Here is a 17,847-nt window from a genome sequence, read left to right on the forward strand (position 1 = left end):
GCTGAATAAGTGTACGTTATATGACGCATAAATAACCAACTGAGAAGGTGCCTGGTATGTTAACTTAACATATTATGGTAAGAGTCATTCAAATAACTATAACATATAGAACATGCTATACGTTTACCAAACAATCTGTCACTCCTAATCGATAAATCCGATGAAATGTTTTTCCTCGATGTTGCTTCTAAACAACTCTGCCAACTCCAAAGGTATGCGCCGCTTCCTCCTGTCGTTTTCTGCTGCATATTTCACGACGTCCAGCTTGTAATCTGCAGTACATGATTTCCTTTTTCGGTGCTATTTTGTTCAGCCCTCCTCAGTTTTTATAAGTTACTGCCAACGATGAAATGATCCATTTTAATAGCTACGGCAGTAGCATATAGCAGTTAGCATTCCATGACCCACAATGCACTTCTGCCATGACCCTCCCCCGCCAAATTCTTATTGGTTGACGTGTATGTGACGTGTGTGTGACGATTGCTGACATTTTCTACGTCTCTTCCGTGAATGAGTTAAATAATGTTATTTGATATTGTCTAATCTGCAGTACATTATTTCTTTTTCTGTGCCATTTTTGTTCAGCCCTTCTCAGTTTTTATAAGTTACCGGCAACGATGAAATGATCCATTTTAATAGCTACGACAGTAGCATATAGCATATAGCAGTTAGCATTCCATGACCCACAATGCACTTCTGCCATGACCCTCCCCCGTCAAATTCTTATTGGTTGACGTGGAGGTGACGATTGCTGACATATTCTTTGTCTCTTAGAATTTCACACATAAATCGCTCCGGAGTATAAGTCGCACCCCCGGCCAAACTATGAAAAAAAACTGCGAGTTATAGTCCGAAAAATACGGTAAAACAATCACTGTAAACATGATGATTTAAGGGAAGAATGTAATACAAAATATCAATACAAAGTGTCAAGACAGAATATACTATCTGTTGCTGAAGCAACAGAGTTACAGTCTATAGGTCCCTAAGATATATAGATATCTAATGTACATACAATGTTTATGTAGGATATACGCATGTACATATAACCTAATCATATTGTTTCTTCAATTTAAAAATAGCTGACCGTTTTTTCCCCCCTATCCTGGGATTATATTCCCAGTTTTGATCTCGGACGTCTGGTCACTTATAGCATATCAGAATATTTTATTACTGTTAAGCAAACTATGAATAATAAAACATGCCAAAACATGTGTCCTTTATCATAGCTACACGTATGACAAAAAACGTGTGAAAATCAGTGGTATTCAGTGAGGTACGATGAATTAAATGCGTTGACAGTTCATTGCTCCTGCCAAATGAATTGCACTGAGTGGAGCGGATCACCACTCCAAGATGGCGGCCCCGCGTCTCGTCAGCGTCAGGAGGCAGTAGCGCTCGATGCTGTGTCTATTTATAAGATGTCTATGGTTACAACGTTAGCAGTGAGTTTAGAGCCTCACTGATTTAATTACACAGCAAATAAAAGTTACGTTACCCAGCCAATAATTGTTAGCTTACATTCAAAACTTACACTTCTTTGTGCATCTTCAAATATCAAACGAAGTTGGAAGTTGCGTCTCCGTCTGTAATCTTCGAACCGCATGCTTTGCATAGTGCAATTCGTTTTTTGTTGACCAAGTTGTAGTTTTGATACCCGAACGAAACTATTTATGATATCATTTTTCCTCACTGGCGCGTTGTTTGAGAGCTCTTCTTGGTTGGTTTTTCTGCAATTTGATTGGCTGTTTTACTGACAAGCAGCACACACGCTGCCAGACACACACATGTACACGATGGAAGATACGGAGCGCTCCTGAATAACTTTTTAATCTTTAGGTTTTGGGGAAAGTAGCAAGTCAAAAGGCTAAAGTCCAAGTAAAGTCACAAGTCATTGATGTTAAATTCTAAGTCGAGTTGCAAGTCTTTTTACATTTTGTCAAGTCGAGTCTAAAGTCATCAAATTCATGACTCGAGTCTGACTTGAGTCCAAGTCATGTGACTCGAGTCCACACCTCTGCTGTATGTAGTACAGACATACAAACTGTACACTCACTGCTCTAAAGTACATCCATGGTTCATTTGTATAGAATAGTCTTTTGGAAATATACTATAAAGATGCTTGCTGAAATGTGGTGGATGTACTCGCTTTTGTGAGATACTTTTAAGTGCAGGAAATAACTGATTTTGCACCGGAACAGAAATTCAGCATATGAAAGATGATAGCCTCAAATAATTAGTGGGTGTCTATGCAATGCAATGTTTTGTCTGTTTCTATACAGGTTGCCATGAGTCAAGCTTCAAGCACCCTTTGGCACTCCTGGACACACTGCTGACTTGCACACTCAAATTTGTGCAATCCAAAATCTTCAGACGCCCCTCCAGAAACTAATTTGAGTTACAGAATAACTGTAAAACTGAACTTTGACTACCACACAAACACACACACACACTTATAAAGTGAAAGTACCAATGACTGTCGCACACACACCAGGTGTGGCGAAATTATTATATAAATATACACCCATTATCCCTTACTGGAGCTGGATTTTAATTGCCATGAGACATTTGAATCGTTTCTTCTGCAAGCAAAGAGCACAATGGACAGGATCACCTTTTTACTATCAGGAAGTTCCAGGTGTGCCCTCCATCAATGTTGACTGTAGATTAGACTTTTTGACTGATAGAAATAAAACTACAAATGTTTTATATTCCTACCTAGGGTGTCAATCACAGTTTAACTGTACAAAGTTATATTGAGAAGCAGGAATGGGAGAAGTGGCAGCTCCAGCGAAGAGAAAACCGATGGAAAATGCAAACGACTGCAAGAGCGAGAAAGATGCAGAAGAAGCAGCGGACGAGGACGTACGTAGGCAGATCCCTAAGCACCGCTGGGTAATGCACGGAGCAGTGATGTTTGGCCGGGAGTTCTGCTACGCCATGGAAACTGCCTTGGTCACACCGGTGCTTCTCCAGATAGGTAAGAAGACATAAAAGCATTAATTTGAAAGCCTCACCACTCAATTTAAATTAGTTGCCCTCCAAGTTATTAAGCATACACATGCTTGCAACAAAAACAAGTCTCTGTTCTAAGACTCTAAGTTCGAAGTAATGAAGCATCCTTTTTAAGCTCAAGTAATCAAATATTGTTCTTTGCAAGCTAACAGGTCGTTAAATAGTGAAAACACCAAGTGATTAATAATGTGATGCAATACACACTACACCAATTCCTAAGTTTGACATGTGTATTGAATTAAATGATGGCCAAAATGTTTGTTTTTTTTACTTTTAAAACTGAAAAATAGCAGTGTGTTCAAAAGAAAAATAGGTGCACACATATTTTTTTTCAAGTTTAATACATTTATGATTCACTCCGGTAATTCTTTTCAATATTTTTTTCATTTTTGACTTTCCTATATCTAGATTTTTGAGTCAATTTTTTTTTAACTCAAATATGGTTTTACAGTTTTAATTTAGTTTTATTTTCGATTTTTCTGTTTCTGGATTCAAATCTTTTTTTTTCACAATTTCAGACTTTTGGCCCGTTTTCTTGTTGGGCACTTTCACCTAGGGAAAGTGTGAATGTGGCGACTAAAACAATTCAACTCACCACTTTTGTGTAGGTGACATCAGAGGTCCCCGACCGCCAAACCGCGGCCGCAATTATTTTATTGTAAAAATAATATGCTGTTAGAAAAACTCGCTGTTTTAGCATGTTTATGTTTTTTTGTTTTACTGTACTTCGCCAAGCTTTTATTTTTTTCAACTTTTTTTAGCCGTCCTTGAACACACCATAGCTGTGTACGATGAGACAAGTAAACCAATGTTGCCAAATTCATTATTATAAGTGATTTTGGGCTCATTTTGTAACAGTTGCCTATTTGTGTCTGCATGAATCTCTCAATTGTCTCCCAGCTCCCCACAATAGACATATTTGTGGTAGGTATGCTCTAGTGCGTCTGCCTCACAATACGAAGTTCCTGCAGTCCTGGGTTCAAATCCAGGCTCGGGATCTTTCTGTGTGGAGTTTGCATGTTCTCCCCGTGAATGCGTGGGTTCCCTCCGGGTACTCGGCTTCCTCCCACTTCCAAAGACATGCACCTGGGGATAGGTTGATTGGCAACACTAAATTGGCCCTAGTGTGTGAATGTGAGTGTGAATGTTGTCTGTCTATCTGTGTTGGCCCTGCGATGAGGTGGCGACTTGTCCATGGTGTACCCCGCCTTCCGCCCGATTGTAGCTGAGATAGGCGCCAGCGACCCCAAAAGGGAATAAGCGGTAGAAAATGGATGGATGGATGCTCTCTACACTGTGTCGGCTCGGCATCTAATACGAGACGCCAGAGATAGAGAGTGAGAATGAGTGGCAGTAAGTGGGGAAAATATGTGAAATATAGAATAATGTGTGAAATATATACCGTAATGAAGAATAGGAGGACAGATGCTCAACATGCAGGTATAATTTAGAATGCTAATATAAATGAGGCTAAAGGACATGAGACAAGGAGACAAGACAAATTATTGGCTAAAATTGTAGCTTATCGTTACATAATCACAGTTTGAATAAAGAAAGTTATTTCGTATTAATTTTGTGTCGTTAATTTGATGTTGTGCCTGTCTTGGCTTTATACACAAAACCAAATCACTAAATAGATAGGCTCCAGCACCTCCCACGACCCCAAAAGGGACAAGCGGTAGAAAATAGATTGATGGATTACATTAGTGTACATCCTATGAAAACAACACAAAAGGGGACGACACCCCTTATGTTTTTGCGAAGCTGTCCGTCATGATTCCACACCTCTCATTTGATCAAACACCCCAATTCAGAAATCCAGACAAGTCTAAATCTGAATCAGAATGATATTTAACAGGAAAAAAAGGAACCTGGAAAAAATAAGACTTGAATCCAACAAATAATTATTAAAATATATGAAATGTGAAGATTTAAATAATGTATTAAAAATAAATCAGAGTAAACCCGAATGATCTACAACCTGAATATAAAATATTTGCATTTATTTTTACTTTGAGTACACTGATGCAGAGTATTTTCAAAAAATCTACATCAAAACTTTATTTTTCAGTTTCAGAATGAGTTTTTTTAAATACAAAACTTTTGATCCTTTTTAGCTCCATATCCGTGTCCCCTTCGTGTCTCAGTTATGCAATCAGAGAGTAAACACTCTTGCTGTATGTAAAAGCAGATGTTTACTATTGGTTCAATGCATGTGAAAGGCTCTGTTTACACTGTTTACCAAGTAACCAATTGTCATCCATGTTTCCTATGTTACTGTAAGTCAAGTCAAGACTGATGCCTCACACACGTTTATTTCATAGTTTGTATCGATCATTTAGAGCAGCTGGTTTAAATGAGGCGAAAAAACATGCAAAAGCGAAAAGGTTTGGAAACAGCACTGTCATAGCACGTGTTGCAACACTGTCATGTAACTAACCTGCATGCCCCGCAATAGCTGGCTATGAGCTATGTCAATAGAAAAGTGAACAAAAGCATTTTTTCCTGGTATGTCAAGAATGTCCAGCACAGCACATTTCTGTCTCACCTTCTTTCCCTGTGTCAGCATTATAGGAAGAAATCAAATGGAGGAAGCCGTTTTATTTTCTCGATATACAGCTTTTCAGTGTTAGTTCAAATCTTCATGAATCTCCGTAAAGCAGGTGCAGTTTGTTTCTTTTCGTGTGGTCTTGTGGTTTTACTATAGATTTGTAGTGTAGTGTACCTTTCATCCCCTGGCAGGTGGTAAACATGCATCTGTTGACAATGACTTTCAGGCGAAAGGGCCTCAATTTGACTAGATTGTGGGACAACTTTGGAAAAAAATAGATCAATCAAATTTTTTCAAATATTTTTAACGGGAGAATCTTTAAATGGTCTTAACCCTGTCCAGGCCAGTGTTGCATTTAAAAATCAGAATCAGAATTCGGATTTATTGTCATTGTACTTTGTACAACGAAAATGCAATACAAACTTTCAGTGACAAGTGAGCACCAAAACACAATGAAACAGCTTGAAACATTCTAAAGTCATATTGCATCATTTCTTATTGCACAAAGTTATTGCACTGAAATGGTAATACTACAACCGTCACAAGACAAATTGCACATTTTATACACAACTTTGTTTTGTGTTGAGTGCAGTTATGGCCTGAGGATAAAAATGTGATTTAGTCTGTTTTGATTTGCCTGTACATTCCGCATCATTCCAAAAGTTTAAAAATGTCATGTCCGGAGTGTAATGGAGCCCTGAGAATACTGATTTAAAACAGTTTGTCCTGAGTGTGAGGAAGGAAGTGACAGTTTTCTGGGTAGTGAAAGTATCGACTCTGTCCTCTTCTCAGACACTGTGCATCTGGCATAACACACTCATGCTTAATTTCAGCATAGTCTCTACTGAAGAGTGGTAAACAGACAGCAACAGTTTTTGATGTAGATTCTTCTTCCTGAGGAGTTAGTACTTTTTTAACTGTTGCCATAGTGTTCATGATCCAGGTAAGCTCTTCCTTGAACAGAATGAATGCCCAGCAAGTGGAAGTTGGATATTCCTTCACACAGTGCTTATCAATCAGGAGTGACTGAATGTCTTCCTTTATCCTTCTGTATTCGATGAGCAGTTCCTTTGTCTTGGCAGTGTTTGGTGCCAGGTTTTTGTCCTTAAAACACTTGCTTAGGCGTACCACTTGGTCCCTGTATGCTGATCCATCTCCCCAGCATTTTAGTGTCGTCCACAAACTTGATCACCGTATTGCTGGGTGGGTATAGTCTTGGGTGTTGAGCGTGTAGGTTAGATACTCAGCACACAGCCTTGTGGGGTGCTGGTGCTGAAGCTGATTGTTGAGGAAATGTTTGGGCCTACTCTCACCCTCTGGAGGCGATCACTCAGGAAGTTCAGGAACCAGCTGCACTTTGTCGTAGTCGGACCCAGATTCGTCATTTTAGACACCACTCCGTGTGGAAAAATTTTATTAAAAAGCAAACCTACAATCCACACACATATGGTATGTATTGCATGTGGCAATCTGTTATCCTTGTAAGCAAACTAGTGTTAACCTATAGAGCAGGGAGCAGAATCAAAATAAGGTGCCTTCAAACCTGTTTCTCAAAGCAGTTCTTGGGGATCAGTTTAGCCACAGGGCAGTAGTCAGTGAAACTGGCGTTGACTGACATTTTAGGTAGTGGACAATAACTGAATACAGGCAGAGTGTACGGATGTAAGCCAACTAACATAATGGGACAGTGTGATTCGGTCGGTAGAGTGGCAGTGCTAGCGACCTGAGGGTTACGGGTTCGATCCCTGGCTTCCTAGTCACTGTCATGTCTGTGTGATCATGTTTTGTTTTAGTCATGTTCGGTTTTGTTTTTGGACTATTTGTGCACTTTTGATTTTTTTGTCACCATAGCAACAAATTAGTTTTCACTTCTCCTCATGTCACTTCTCCACCTGTCTCACATTTTGCACTCGCACACCTGTTTTCACTAATCATGTCTATTATTTAAACCGAAAGTTGCCTGGGAGTCAGTCTGGCGACTTTACCTATACTTCATGCCATGCCCTGCCTGTAACTCATACTGTTCATAGTTTCCCTCCTGCCCATCCCACGTAAGTTTTTGTTTTTTATGTCACAGTTATCGAGTTTTGTTTTTTGTCCATAGTTCTGCCTTTGTGCTATTTTTTTTTTCATAAGTCAATTTGTTCTCCGCTATTGTGCGCGCCTTTTGTTTGCTTCCTTTTTTGTAGTTTGTTCGTGTTATAAATAAATATGCACTTACATTCACGTCTTGCCCGCGCTAACTTTCCTTTGCCTTCCGGAAAAACATACCTCCAACTCCATGGTCTGACAGAAAGTTGCCAGCGACCAACCAGTTTTTCCGCAAGAGAGTTGGACGAGTTGGATGAGGCTTCTTGGGCGGTACTGCGCGCAATGGAGGAAGAGACGCTGCGCTATTCCCCCACGGAGCGCAGGGATCTCATGTGGGGTCCGACCAGCAAACTGGTGCCAATCAGCGCCGCGTCACCGCAGTCCCGGAAGCACCGCCCCATACGAAGGACGTCAGGAAAGACTTCCGCGAGCAGAGAGGACGCGTCGATCCTCACCCTCCGGGCGGAATTTGGCTACAGGCTGCCCGGCTTCCCCAGGCCAATGTCACGCCACAGTCAGTGGATGACGTAAAGGACCAGGATTTTTTTTTCGGAATTCTTTTTCTTTTTTTTCACCCATTCGATCCCAGGTAGAAACAAAAATACTTTTTGGACAATTTAAAGGGGAGGATTCTTCCCCCCTCCTGACCTCCCTACACCCACCCCAAAAGATAGTTCCAGGCCGCGGGGAGTGCGTCTGGTATCCGCTCCTTGAGGGGGGGGCCAGGGTTGGGAGCTGTTCAGGTGGGGTCGCTCAGCGACATGCCAAGCTACAGCCTCTAGCACGGCCACCACCGGTCTTTCGGCCTTCTAAGCCACAACCTCCGGTCCGGCCACCACCACCAGTCTTTCGGCCTGCTAAGCCGCTAACTCCGGTCCGGCCACCCCCACCGGTCCGGCCACCACCATCGGTCTTTCGGCCTGCCAAGCCGCAACCCCCAGCTAGGCCACCTCCACCTGCACCACAGCTAGCTGCACTATGGCTAGCACCACGACCTGCACCACGGCTAGCTGCACCACGGCTAGCACTTTTCGCTGCTCCAAAGCTTGCACCAAGTCCAAGGCTAGCACCAAGTCCCAGGCTAGCACCAAGTCCACGACTAGCACCAAGTCCAAGTCCACGGCTAGCTCCAAGTCCACGGCTAGCACCAAGTCCAAGTCCATGGTTAGCACCAAGTCCACAGCTAGCACCAACTCCACACCAAGCTCCAGTGCCTGCACCAAGCCGGCCCCCAGTGCCTGCACAACGCCGGGCCCCAGTGCCTGCACCACGCCAAGCTCCAGTGCCTGCACCACGCCAAACTCCAGTGCCGCCAGTGCCTGCACCACGCCAAGCTCCACTGCCGACAGTACCGGCACCACGCCGCCAAGCTCCAGTGCCGCCAGTACCTGAACCACGCCGCCAAGCTCCAGTGCCGCCAGTAACAGCTCCACGCCGCCAAGCTCCAGTGCCGCCAGTAGCAGCTCCACGCCGCCAAGCTCCAGTGCCGCCAGTAGCAGTTCGACACCAAGACCCGCCACGCCAAGACCCACCGCCTGACGCACCACGCCAAGCTTCGTCGCCTGCCATGATGTCGACGCGTCCGCCTCCTCGTCGGCCACATATGTGGCCGCTACGTGGTCAACCGTCACGCCAAGTGCGCCGACCTTCTCGTCGGCCACGGATATGGACCTTCCCGAGTCGCCCACCTCGTCAGGTACAGCCGTCCTCTACGCGCTGCCGCCACCTAACTCTGCCACGGTGGATACGGGGATACGTGGTCTGGCGACCCACCGCCATGACCCCCTACCGCCCTCCCATGACTATTGATCATTGTTTTGTTTTTATTTTTATGGACTTCTGGTATCTGTCCTTAAGGGAGGGGCTCTGTCATGTCTGTGTGATCATGTTTTGTTTTAGTCATGTTCGGTTTTGTTTTGAGCACTTTTGTTTGTTTTGTCACCATGGCAACCAATTAGTTTTCACCTGTCTTCATGTCACGAACCTGTCTCATCTGTCACACACCTGTTTTCAGTTATCATGTCTATTATTTAAACCGAAAGTTGCCAGGGAGTCAGTCTGGCGACTTTACCTCTACTTCATGCCATGCCCTGCCTGTCACTCATACTGTCCATAGTTTTTCTCCTGCCGATGCCACGTAAGTTTTTGGTTTTTATGTCACAGTTATAGAGTTTTGTTTTTTGTCCATAGTTATGCTTTTGTGCTAGTTTTTGTTTTCATTAGTCAAGTTTGTTCTCCGCCATTGTGCTCTCCTTTTGTTTGCGTCCTTTTTTTGTAGTTTGTTAGTGTTATAAATAAATATGTACTTACATTCACGTCTTGCCCGCGCTAACTTTCCTTTGCCTTACAGAAAAACACACCCCCAAGTCCACGGTCTGACAGTCACGTCTGTTGTGTCCTGTGGTTAGGCCCTTGCATTTCAGCACCGCCATCAGTGTGTGAATGTGGAAATAGTGTCAAAGCGCTTTGAGTATTTTGAAGGTAGAATTGCGCCATACAAGTATAACCCAATTACCATTTATTCTCTCTCTCTCTACAACCATGACAGTAAATTAATTAGCTAAATAAAGTATTGATAAAAAAAATTTGCACTTTTATTAAACACGTAGGCAGAGGTAGAGTTGTAACTGACAAGTTAAGGCCTTCTTAAAGTAAAGTGCAAAAGTAATAAAATGAACACTACAGTTTAAACAGATGCATCAACAGGTCATAAGCAAAACTTAAATAAGTTTGGCAGATTCCGAGTGAGGAACACCAACATAACATGACAATTTGACAACATTTACATTTTTTATTTTATTTTTTTAAATAGTTTTATAACAGTATTGAATGGTAGCATGTCTTTGGCAATGTAATTAACCACAGTTTCTGTGAGTGCACACTGTTTTGCTCAAACCAGTGTTCATTTTGACTGCTATTTTAATTAAGTTTAGGTCACAGTCTTTTGATGAAAATGTACTGTGTTTTAGTCATATTTAGTCATCTAAATAATTTAGTTTTAGTCAAGTTTTAGTCAACAATATTCCTCAACATTTTAGTCGACTAAAATTACAGACAATTTTGTCAACTAAAATATAAACTATGGCAGACAACACATCTTTGAAGTTGTCTAAAAAGCACTTTTCCATCCATCCATCCATCCGTCCATTTTCTACCGCTTGTCCCTTTCGGGGTTGCGGGGGGTCGCTGGAGCCTGTTAAAAGCACTTATAGTAATTATTATTGCAGAGCATCTCAAAAACTAAATTCACAAGACCTGCACTCCATTAATATTTCAATAAATACAAAACACAAAACCAGTGAAGTTGGCACGTTGTTTAATTCATGAATAAAAACCGAATACAATGATTTGTGAATCATTCATAACCCAAATTCAATTGAATAAACTGCAAAGACAAGATATTTGTTTGAAATGAGAAACTTAATCTATTTTTGCAAATTACCATTAACATAGAATTTAATGGCAGCAACACAGTGAAAAAACGTTGGCACAGGGTAATTTTTTTCCACTGTGTTACATGGCCTTTCCTTTTAACAACACTCAGTAAACGTTTGAGAACTGTGAAGACCAATTTTTGAAGATTTTCAGGTGGAATTCTTTCCCATTTTTGTGAAAAATCTAAAACACCGTTTGTTCGTAGTTGTAGTTCTGATTGGATCCCCGCCGTAATATACCCCCAACCCTCCCCTGCTAGCTCCTATGATTGGATAGATTCATAACTCGTCCCACCCACCTAAAGACAAAATTAAACATGATTGTATTTTTTTTGGTAAATTATTCCCGTCGATTAAATTGTCAATTTATTTTGTCATTGTTTTTGTCAACGGGCTTTGGTTTGGCTCATTATCGTCGTATGTTAGTCAGGGGAAAATAGGTTGTTGATGATAATTAAGACGGAAATTTTTAGTCAACAAAATTAACACAGGTTTAAACTGACCTGGCTTGTGTACCAAAGGCAAAGGGAGTGTGAAGTGAGTGTGGACTGTCGATTGGTTGTTGTGTTTCAAGTGGCCGTGCAGGTTTGTTGTAGTTGTGCACATTCGGCAAACTGGCTTCTCGGTGTTGATAGGCTTATATTGTTCCAAAGGTTTGAACTGAAATATTCCCACATTGGTGCAGTGGAATTTGGTTTTGTCATCATTTGGTCCATGTTAGCTGTTACGTGCAAACTAGTTGCACTGTTTTATTTTTTTATTTCATTTTTATTTAGCCTTTATTTAACCAGGTAAAATCCCATTGAGATCAAAGATTTCTTTTCCAAGGGAGACCTGGCCAAGAGGGCAGCAGCAAGGTTACATTAACACTAAAAGACCCAGGATTTTTTGCTCTACCTATAAAACCCAGAGGGCATTCGATCGGCTGGAAGGCCCCTGTAAAGCTTCTGTGAAAGGATTGCAGTCTACCTTGTCTGTATGCACATTTGTCATGTGAGCAAGTTTTAATGTTGTAAATGTGATGTTTTATGTGTTGTTTACTGTTTTTAAACCCATTCAATGTAACAAGGGTTTGAAGTTGAATATTCGATTGTAGGTTATTCCAAGCCTTTGGTGCTGTAAACCTAAATGCTTTCTTGCCCAGTTCAGTTCTTACTTAGGGGATGACAAATTGCAGAACATTCATTGAACGAAGATTGTGACTACCTTGTTTTTTTGTTAAAAGACAAGATAGATAAGATAGGTTGAAACCCAGAATTGTTTTGTAGATGAAACCATACCAATGATTGAGGCGTCGAGCACATAAAGATGTCCAGTTAACCATTGAGTATAAGACACAATGGTGAGTAAAGGGAGCGCAGTTAGTGATGAATCTCAGTGCCCCGTGGTACACACTATCCAGCTTGTGGAGACAACCAGCAGTAGCATTCATGTACAACACATCTCCATAGTCAATAACAGGTAAAAATGTTGTTTCCATCAATTTCTGTTTCACAGTAAAAGAAAAGCAAGACTTGTTTCTATAATAAAATCTCAGTAAAAGTTTCATTTTTTTAATGTATGATGCTAGCTGGCCAGCAGCCTCGCGTCACTTAACAAATAGTCAAAGACACTTAGTGTGGACAAGATAATCCACCCCCTTCTTTTTATTTCGTTATGGTACAAATGTGCGTAGCTGCTAAAAGCGCCAAAATGCATAAATGCTTTTGAAACTTATCCATGGTGATTTATCGACACCGAAAAACTTATCAACTTTGATTTTCATTTATTGTCGGTTAATTATCGAATATCCGCCCAAGCCTACATTTGATTAGTATTTATTTTTTGTCATCAGCCTGACCTAAGCCTTTATAATAATGTTTGCTATTAACACATGTATTCATATCATTTGACAAGGTGTATCCTGTTAAACTGTAGGTAGGTTAGATATAATTATTGAAAAAAAATAAAATCAAGAGTAATATAATTAATTCAGTGTTAATATTTGAGTGTTCCCCGGGCCCCTCTTCAATGGACAAATTAAGCCCCGATGAACCCTTGTTGTAATCAGTTTTTATGCCCTTTTCTTAGAGGTTGGTTTCACTTTGCGATAATTTCTGGTTGCCAGTCTCAACTCCAAATGGACACATTTTTTGACTTAGTCCAAATAGTTCATGTCTCTGTTGGCAATAACATGCACTGTATGAATGACTTAAGAGCCCCACTCAAACATACTAAAAAATACCACATTTTGTTAACCACCAAAGGGTTCGTATGTGAAAAGTTCCCGCTCAAAACCAAAGAGCAAACTCAGAAGTGTCTTTGTTTGGCGTCTACCATGCTGTGAAAGTGTAGCTGCTGGTATGTTGACTTAGGAGAGGAGTGAAGACCTCAGAGGAGGAAGGCAGCGTGGGTAATGCGTTCTTCCCGTGAGAACCAACCGACTGACTTGCTTGGAATCCAATACAGATGAAAACAAAGCTACTTTTCTCTAGAAGGGATGGAAAATGTTTTTGTTGTTTTGCTCACTTAGGATGTGCCAATGTGAGCACAGTGCATACGTAAGTCTCATTGTATTGAGTATTTATGTGCTATTAATAGATCATCTCAATGTTATTGGTTAAGGTGACGGTATAACGAGTTCCCTCTTTTCTGACTGTTGGATAAAAAATGTAATAAATGTGACTGTAGAGCAAAGTGTACACCAAAACATAAAATACCACAAGAAAGTGTTTTTATTGTTGACTCATACTCTATCATCATCGGTTCACGTTATCTACACTTTGTTTTTTTATATGCTTTACATGAAAAAACTTGTCAGTAAAATGTAACAAAATACCTGTTTACCTCTAGCCTCCAGTGACTTATTCAGTGTATGTCAACACGTGACAGGAATGTTTCAAATAGGATTATTTCTTAGCTAACTGCTCAAAATTGCCTCATAAAGAAGTGATTCATAGATTTAAAAAAAAAATTGTATTACTTTGATTAAAATACCAAAGGTACTGCTGAATATGATTGCCTTGTCTCGGAGACTGAAGTTGTAAACAAGGTTCTCTTGTCGAATTCAACTGTTTCCTGTCCTATGACTTTCTTCCTTTGAATGAATTGACTGTATTGTGTATGTGTGTTTGTTTCAGGCCTTCCTGAGCAATATTACAGTTTGACATGGTTCCTCAGTCCTGTCCTGGGTCTTCTCCTCACACCTGTGATGGGCTCAGCCAGCGACAGATGTACGCTGCGCTTGGGCCGCAGGAGGCCGTTCATACTTGCCCTGTGTGTTGGTGTCTTGCTGGGTATGGCGCTGTTTTTAAACGGATCATTAATTGGTGAGTGGAAAGTTAATTGATCGAAAATCTAATTTCCATGTGAATAGAGACTAACCCCAGGCTTATCATTTTTGGGATGTGTTTTTTAAAGGCCTATCCATCGGTGATCATGTGGGAAGCCAGCCAATAGGTATCGCTCTTACAGTTTTGGGAGTGGTGGTGCTGGACTTTAGTGCTGATGCGTGTGATGGACCAATCAGAGCTTATCTTTTAGATGTGGCAGTCACAGAGGAGCAAGATATAGCCCTAAATATCCACACCTTTTCTTCAGGTAAGGGTTGAATGCAGGAGAGAACATTCTAATTGAATGTCTGTTGAGTTATGTTGACCCAGAGGTAAGACACAACAGACATGTTTCCTGTTCCAATAGGTCAGATAAAAACAGAATCGTACAAACACCAAAACTATTTTTTGTACAGGACAATATGTAAATCCAATGAATCTGTTCCAGATACACAACAATATTAAACACATATCATTATAGATTTACATGTAGATTTTCACTGCTGGACTTGAGTAAGAGGTTCCGCAGCCTTTGTAGCAGAATCTCCAGGTTCTGCAACAGCTTCTTCCCTCAGGCCGTAAGACTCTTGAACGCATTAAAATAATCCCCTCAATTCCCCCCAAAAATGGATTAACTCGCTGGAATATAAAGACAATATAACATACATGTGGATGCATATGCAAAAGTGCAATATATTTATCTCTACAGTAATCTATTTATTTATATTTGCACCTTATTGCTTTTTTATCCTGCACTACCATGAGCTAATGCAACAAAATGTATTTCTTATCTGTACTGTAAAGTTCAAATTTGAATAACAGTAAAAAAAAGGAAGTCTAAGAAAACAGTTCAGTTGAGTTCCAGTTTGTTTCAAACATGCATACGTTACAATGTAATGCATCACATATTGCCATTTGTTTCATTACAGCACGTCTGAAAAGTAGTAGGAAGAAGCAGAGCTTATTTAATCATACCCCTTTTCATATCATAGCAAATTTATCCAATTTTCTTGTTCTCGGTTTGTAACATGACAGTAAATAAATAAATAATAAAAATACCACAGTAAGGAAAAAATAAAAATAATCATTATATCAAGTTCTCCACCAAAAAAAACGTTCAAGATGTTAGTCATAATTGTTCTTCTTTGTACTTTGTGACACTTGTGGTTTGAACAGTCTCTTTAACTGGATAATATTGGTGCTTTGTTTTATTTCTTTGGTTAATCCATTCCATAATTTAATTCCACATACTGGTTTTAAGTGTTGTACGCGCATTTGCAGTTGTTTTCCCATATTTCTACACAATAACTAGCGGTAACACTAGCGAGCAATAGAGAATATAAAGTGGATTTTGGTCCAGAACATGTTATGCTTTATTCAATATGAACATGTTTCTTGCTACTTTATGTTGTATATTTTTTACATGAGGTTTCCAGTTAATTTGATCATCTATTATTATACCCTAAAATGTGTTTTATTTTACCCTTTTAATGTCTCCTCTGTCTATTTGTATTTGTGTTTAACTTTCCCTTCTACTGTTACCAAACAACATTATTAGAGTTTTACTGAGATTCAAAGATATTCTGTTTTTGTCAAACCATAATTTAAATTTGTTTATTTCTTATGTTATTGTTTGTATTAGCTTGTTTGTGTTCTCTCCTGAACAAAACACAGTTGTATCATCTGCAAATAATACTAACTTTAAGTCCTTTGTAACTTTACAAATGTTCATATGAAGATTGAACAATTTTGGTCCAAGTTAGGGCTGCAACTAACGATTAATTTGATAATCGATTAATTCGTAGATTATTACTTCGATTAATCGATTAATAATCGGATAAAAGAGACAAACTACATTTCTATCCCTTCCAATACTTTATTTTAAAAAGTCAGCATACTGGCACCATGTCCTGTCGACTTGCCAAATAAAACAAGGCAAGTGTTACAAAAATGTTATTTTTTTTATAAAGTGCACCATTGTCCTGCACAATAGCAATAATTTTTCTTAGGGGAATTTCAAAACCTGGCTATTACCTATTCAAACCATTCTGCAATGTTGGATGCTGAATGTCTTTCCTTTAGTGGCATGGTCGTAAGGCAGATTGACTTCATGTTCCATTCGTCTCCAATGTAATGGCATGTATTGCCAAGGTAGGCTTCAGTGGCTACACTTGTCCACACATCAGTAGTGAGAGCAATTTTGCTCATTCAATGAGCAAAATTTTGCTCATTCAATGCAGTCTACACTGCATTGAATGTCTGCTCGTACTTCCTCCCCATCAGTTTGGTAAAATGGTTCCTCGAGGGAAGAGTGTAACCAGGGTTGAGGACGTGAATCATTTGTCTAAAACCTTCATCCTCCACCATTGATAGTCGCCTCATGTTACTAACATATTCAGGATAGCATCACTCAGTGCAGCCGCTTGCCGTGGTGTGCAGACCTTCCTTTGTACCAAGTCGCTAATGCTGGCTTGTTTCTTTCTGAAATGAGAGAAACCATATTATGAACGTACATAGTAGCATCATTTACATGTAACTCAATACATACCCAGTTGATTTAATTAATCATTTCTGACGTAAAAGACAAATACGCCACCACATTAAAAAACAGCTAAATTAAATAAATGGACATTGGAGTTGCAGAATACACCAATAACAACACAGAAATGTAACTCATCAGATCAGAACTGGATCAGATATAGTACACGTTTCTGTTCTGATTAATAAAGGATTCACTTTAGGCTACCTCTGAACAATAGCATGAAATATTCCAGCAAATTCATAACGTTTAGTTATACTAAAGCGTCACTCAAGTCTAAATAGATTTATATAGCTTTATTGATCCATTATGAAACCAACCTAAGATATTTCTGTCCCTTACGTTTATTTCGAAATTGGTAAACGTGCGTTTTCTCTCTCAAAACAGAGTCAAATGTGCCAGAGACACATTATCAGCCCCACGTTGCAACAAAAACATAACGTTATCGTTACTCACAAAAAAACTGACCTTATGGATGCCTGTTGCCACTCATAACAACACAGAAAATGAAGACGTCACACTATCCAAAACGTTCCTAACACTCTAAAAGTTAATACTCAACAGTTTTTGCTGTGCTTCCTCAAAAAAAATCTCCTTGTTAACAAAAGATTAAAAACACACAAAGACGGACACAACGGATCAATATACTTGGACTATACACTTAAAGGCCTACTGAAACCCACTACTACCCACCACGCAGTCTGATAGTTTATATATCGATGATGAAATAATAACATTGCAACACATGCCAATACGGCCTTTTTAGTTTACTAAATTGCAATTTTAAATTTCCCGGGAGTTTTTTCTTGAAAACGTCGCATAATGATGACGTGTGCGCTTGACGTCACGGGCTGTTAGGAAATATGAGCGCTGCGCACACACACAGCTAAAAGTCGTCTGCTTTAA

At 40.0% G+C, this 17,847-nt stretch overlaps 1 protein-coding gene across 6 annotated transcripts in view; it reads left to right on the forward strand.

Moving 5' to 3' along the window:
• LOC133561972 (solute carrier family 45 member 4-like) overlaps positions 1–17,847 on the forward strand; it is a 63,821-nt gene that overhangs the window by 14,938 nt on the left and 31,036 nt on the right. For 3 of the 6 annotated variants that reach the window (XM_061915721.1, XM_061915719.1, XM_061915720.1), the window contains 4 exons: positions 2,283–2,638; positions 2,768–2,980; positions 14,211–14,399; positions 14,491–14,670. In XM_061915721.1, the coding sequence (XP_061771705.1) occupies positions 2,473–2,638; positions 2,768–2,980; positions 14,211–14,399; positions 14,491–14,670 (748 nt within the window). In that variant the 5' untranslated portion in view covers positions 2,283–2,472. Of the gene's footprint in view, positions 1–2,282; positions 2,639–2,722; positions 2,981–14,210; positions 14,400–14,490; positions 14,671–17,847 lie in introns of all 6 variants that reach the window. The other 3 variants (XM_061915722.1, XM_061915723.1, XM_061915724.1) reach the window with 3 other exon arrangements.

Source organism: Nerophis ophidion, linkage group LG11 (genome assembly GCF_033978795.1).
Source record: "Nerophis ophidion isolate RoL-2023_Sa linkage group LG11, RoL_Noph_v1.0, whole genome shotgun sequence".
NCBI classification, from domain to species: domain Eukaryota; kingdom Metazoa; phylum Chordata; class Actinopteri; order Syngnathiformes; family Syngnathidae; genus Nerophis; species Nerophis ophidion.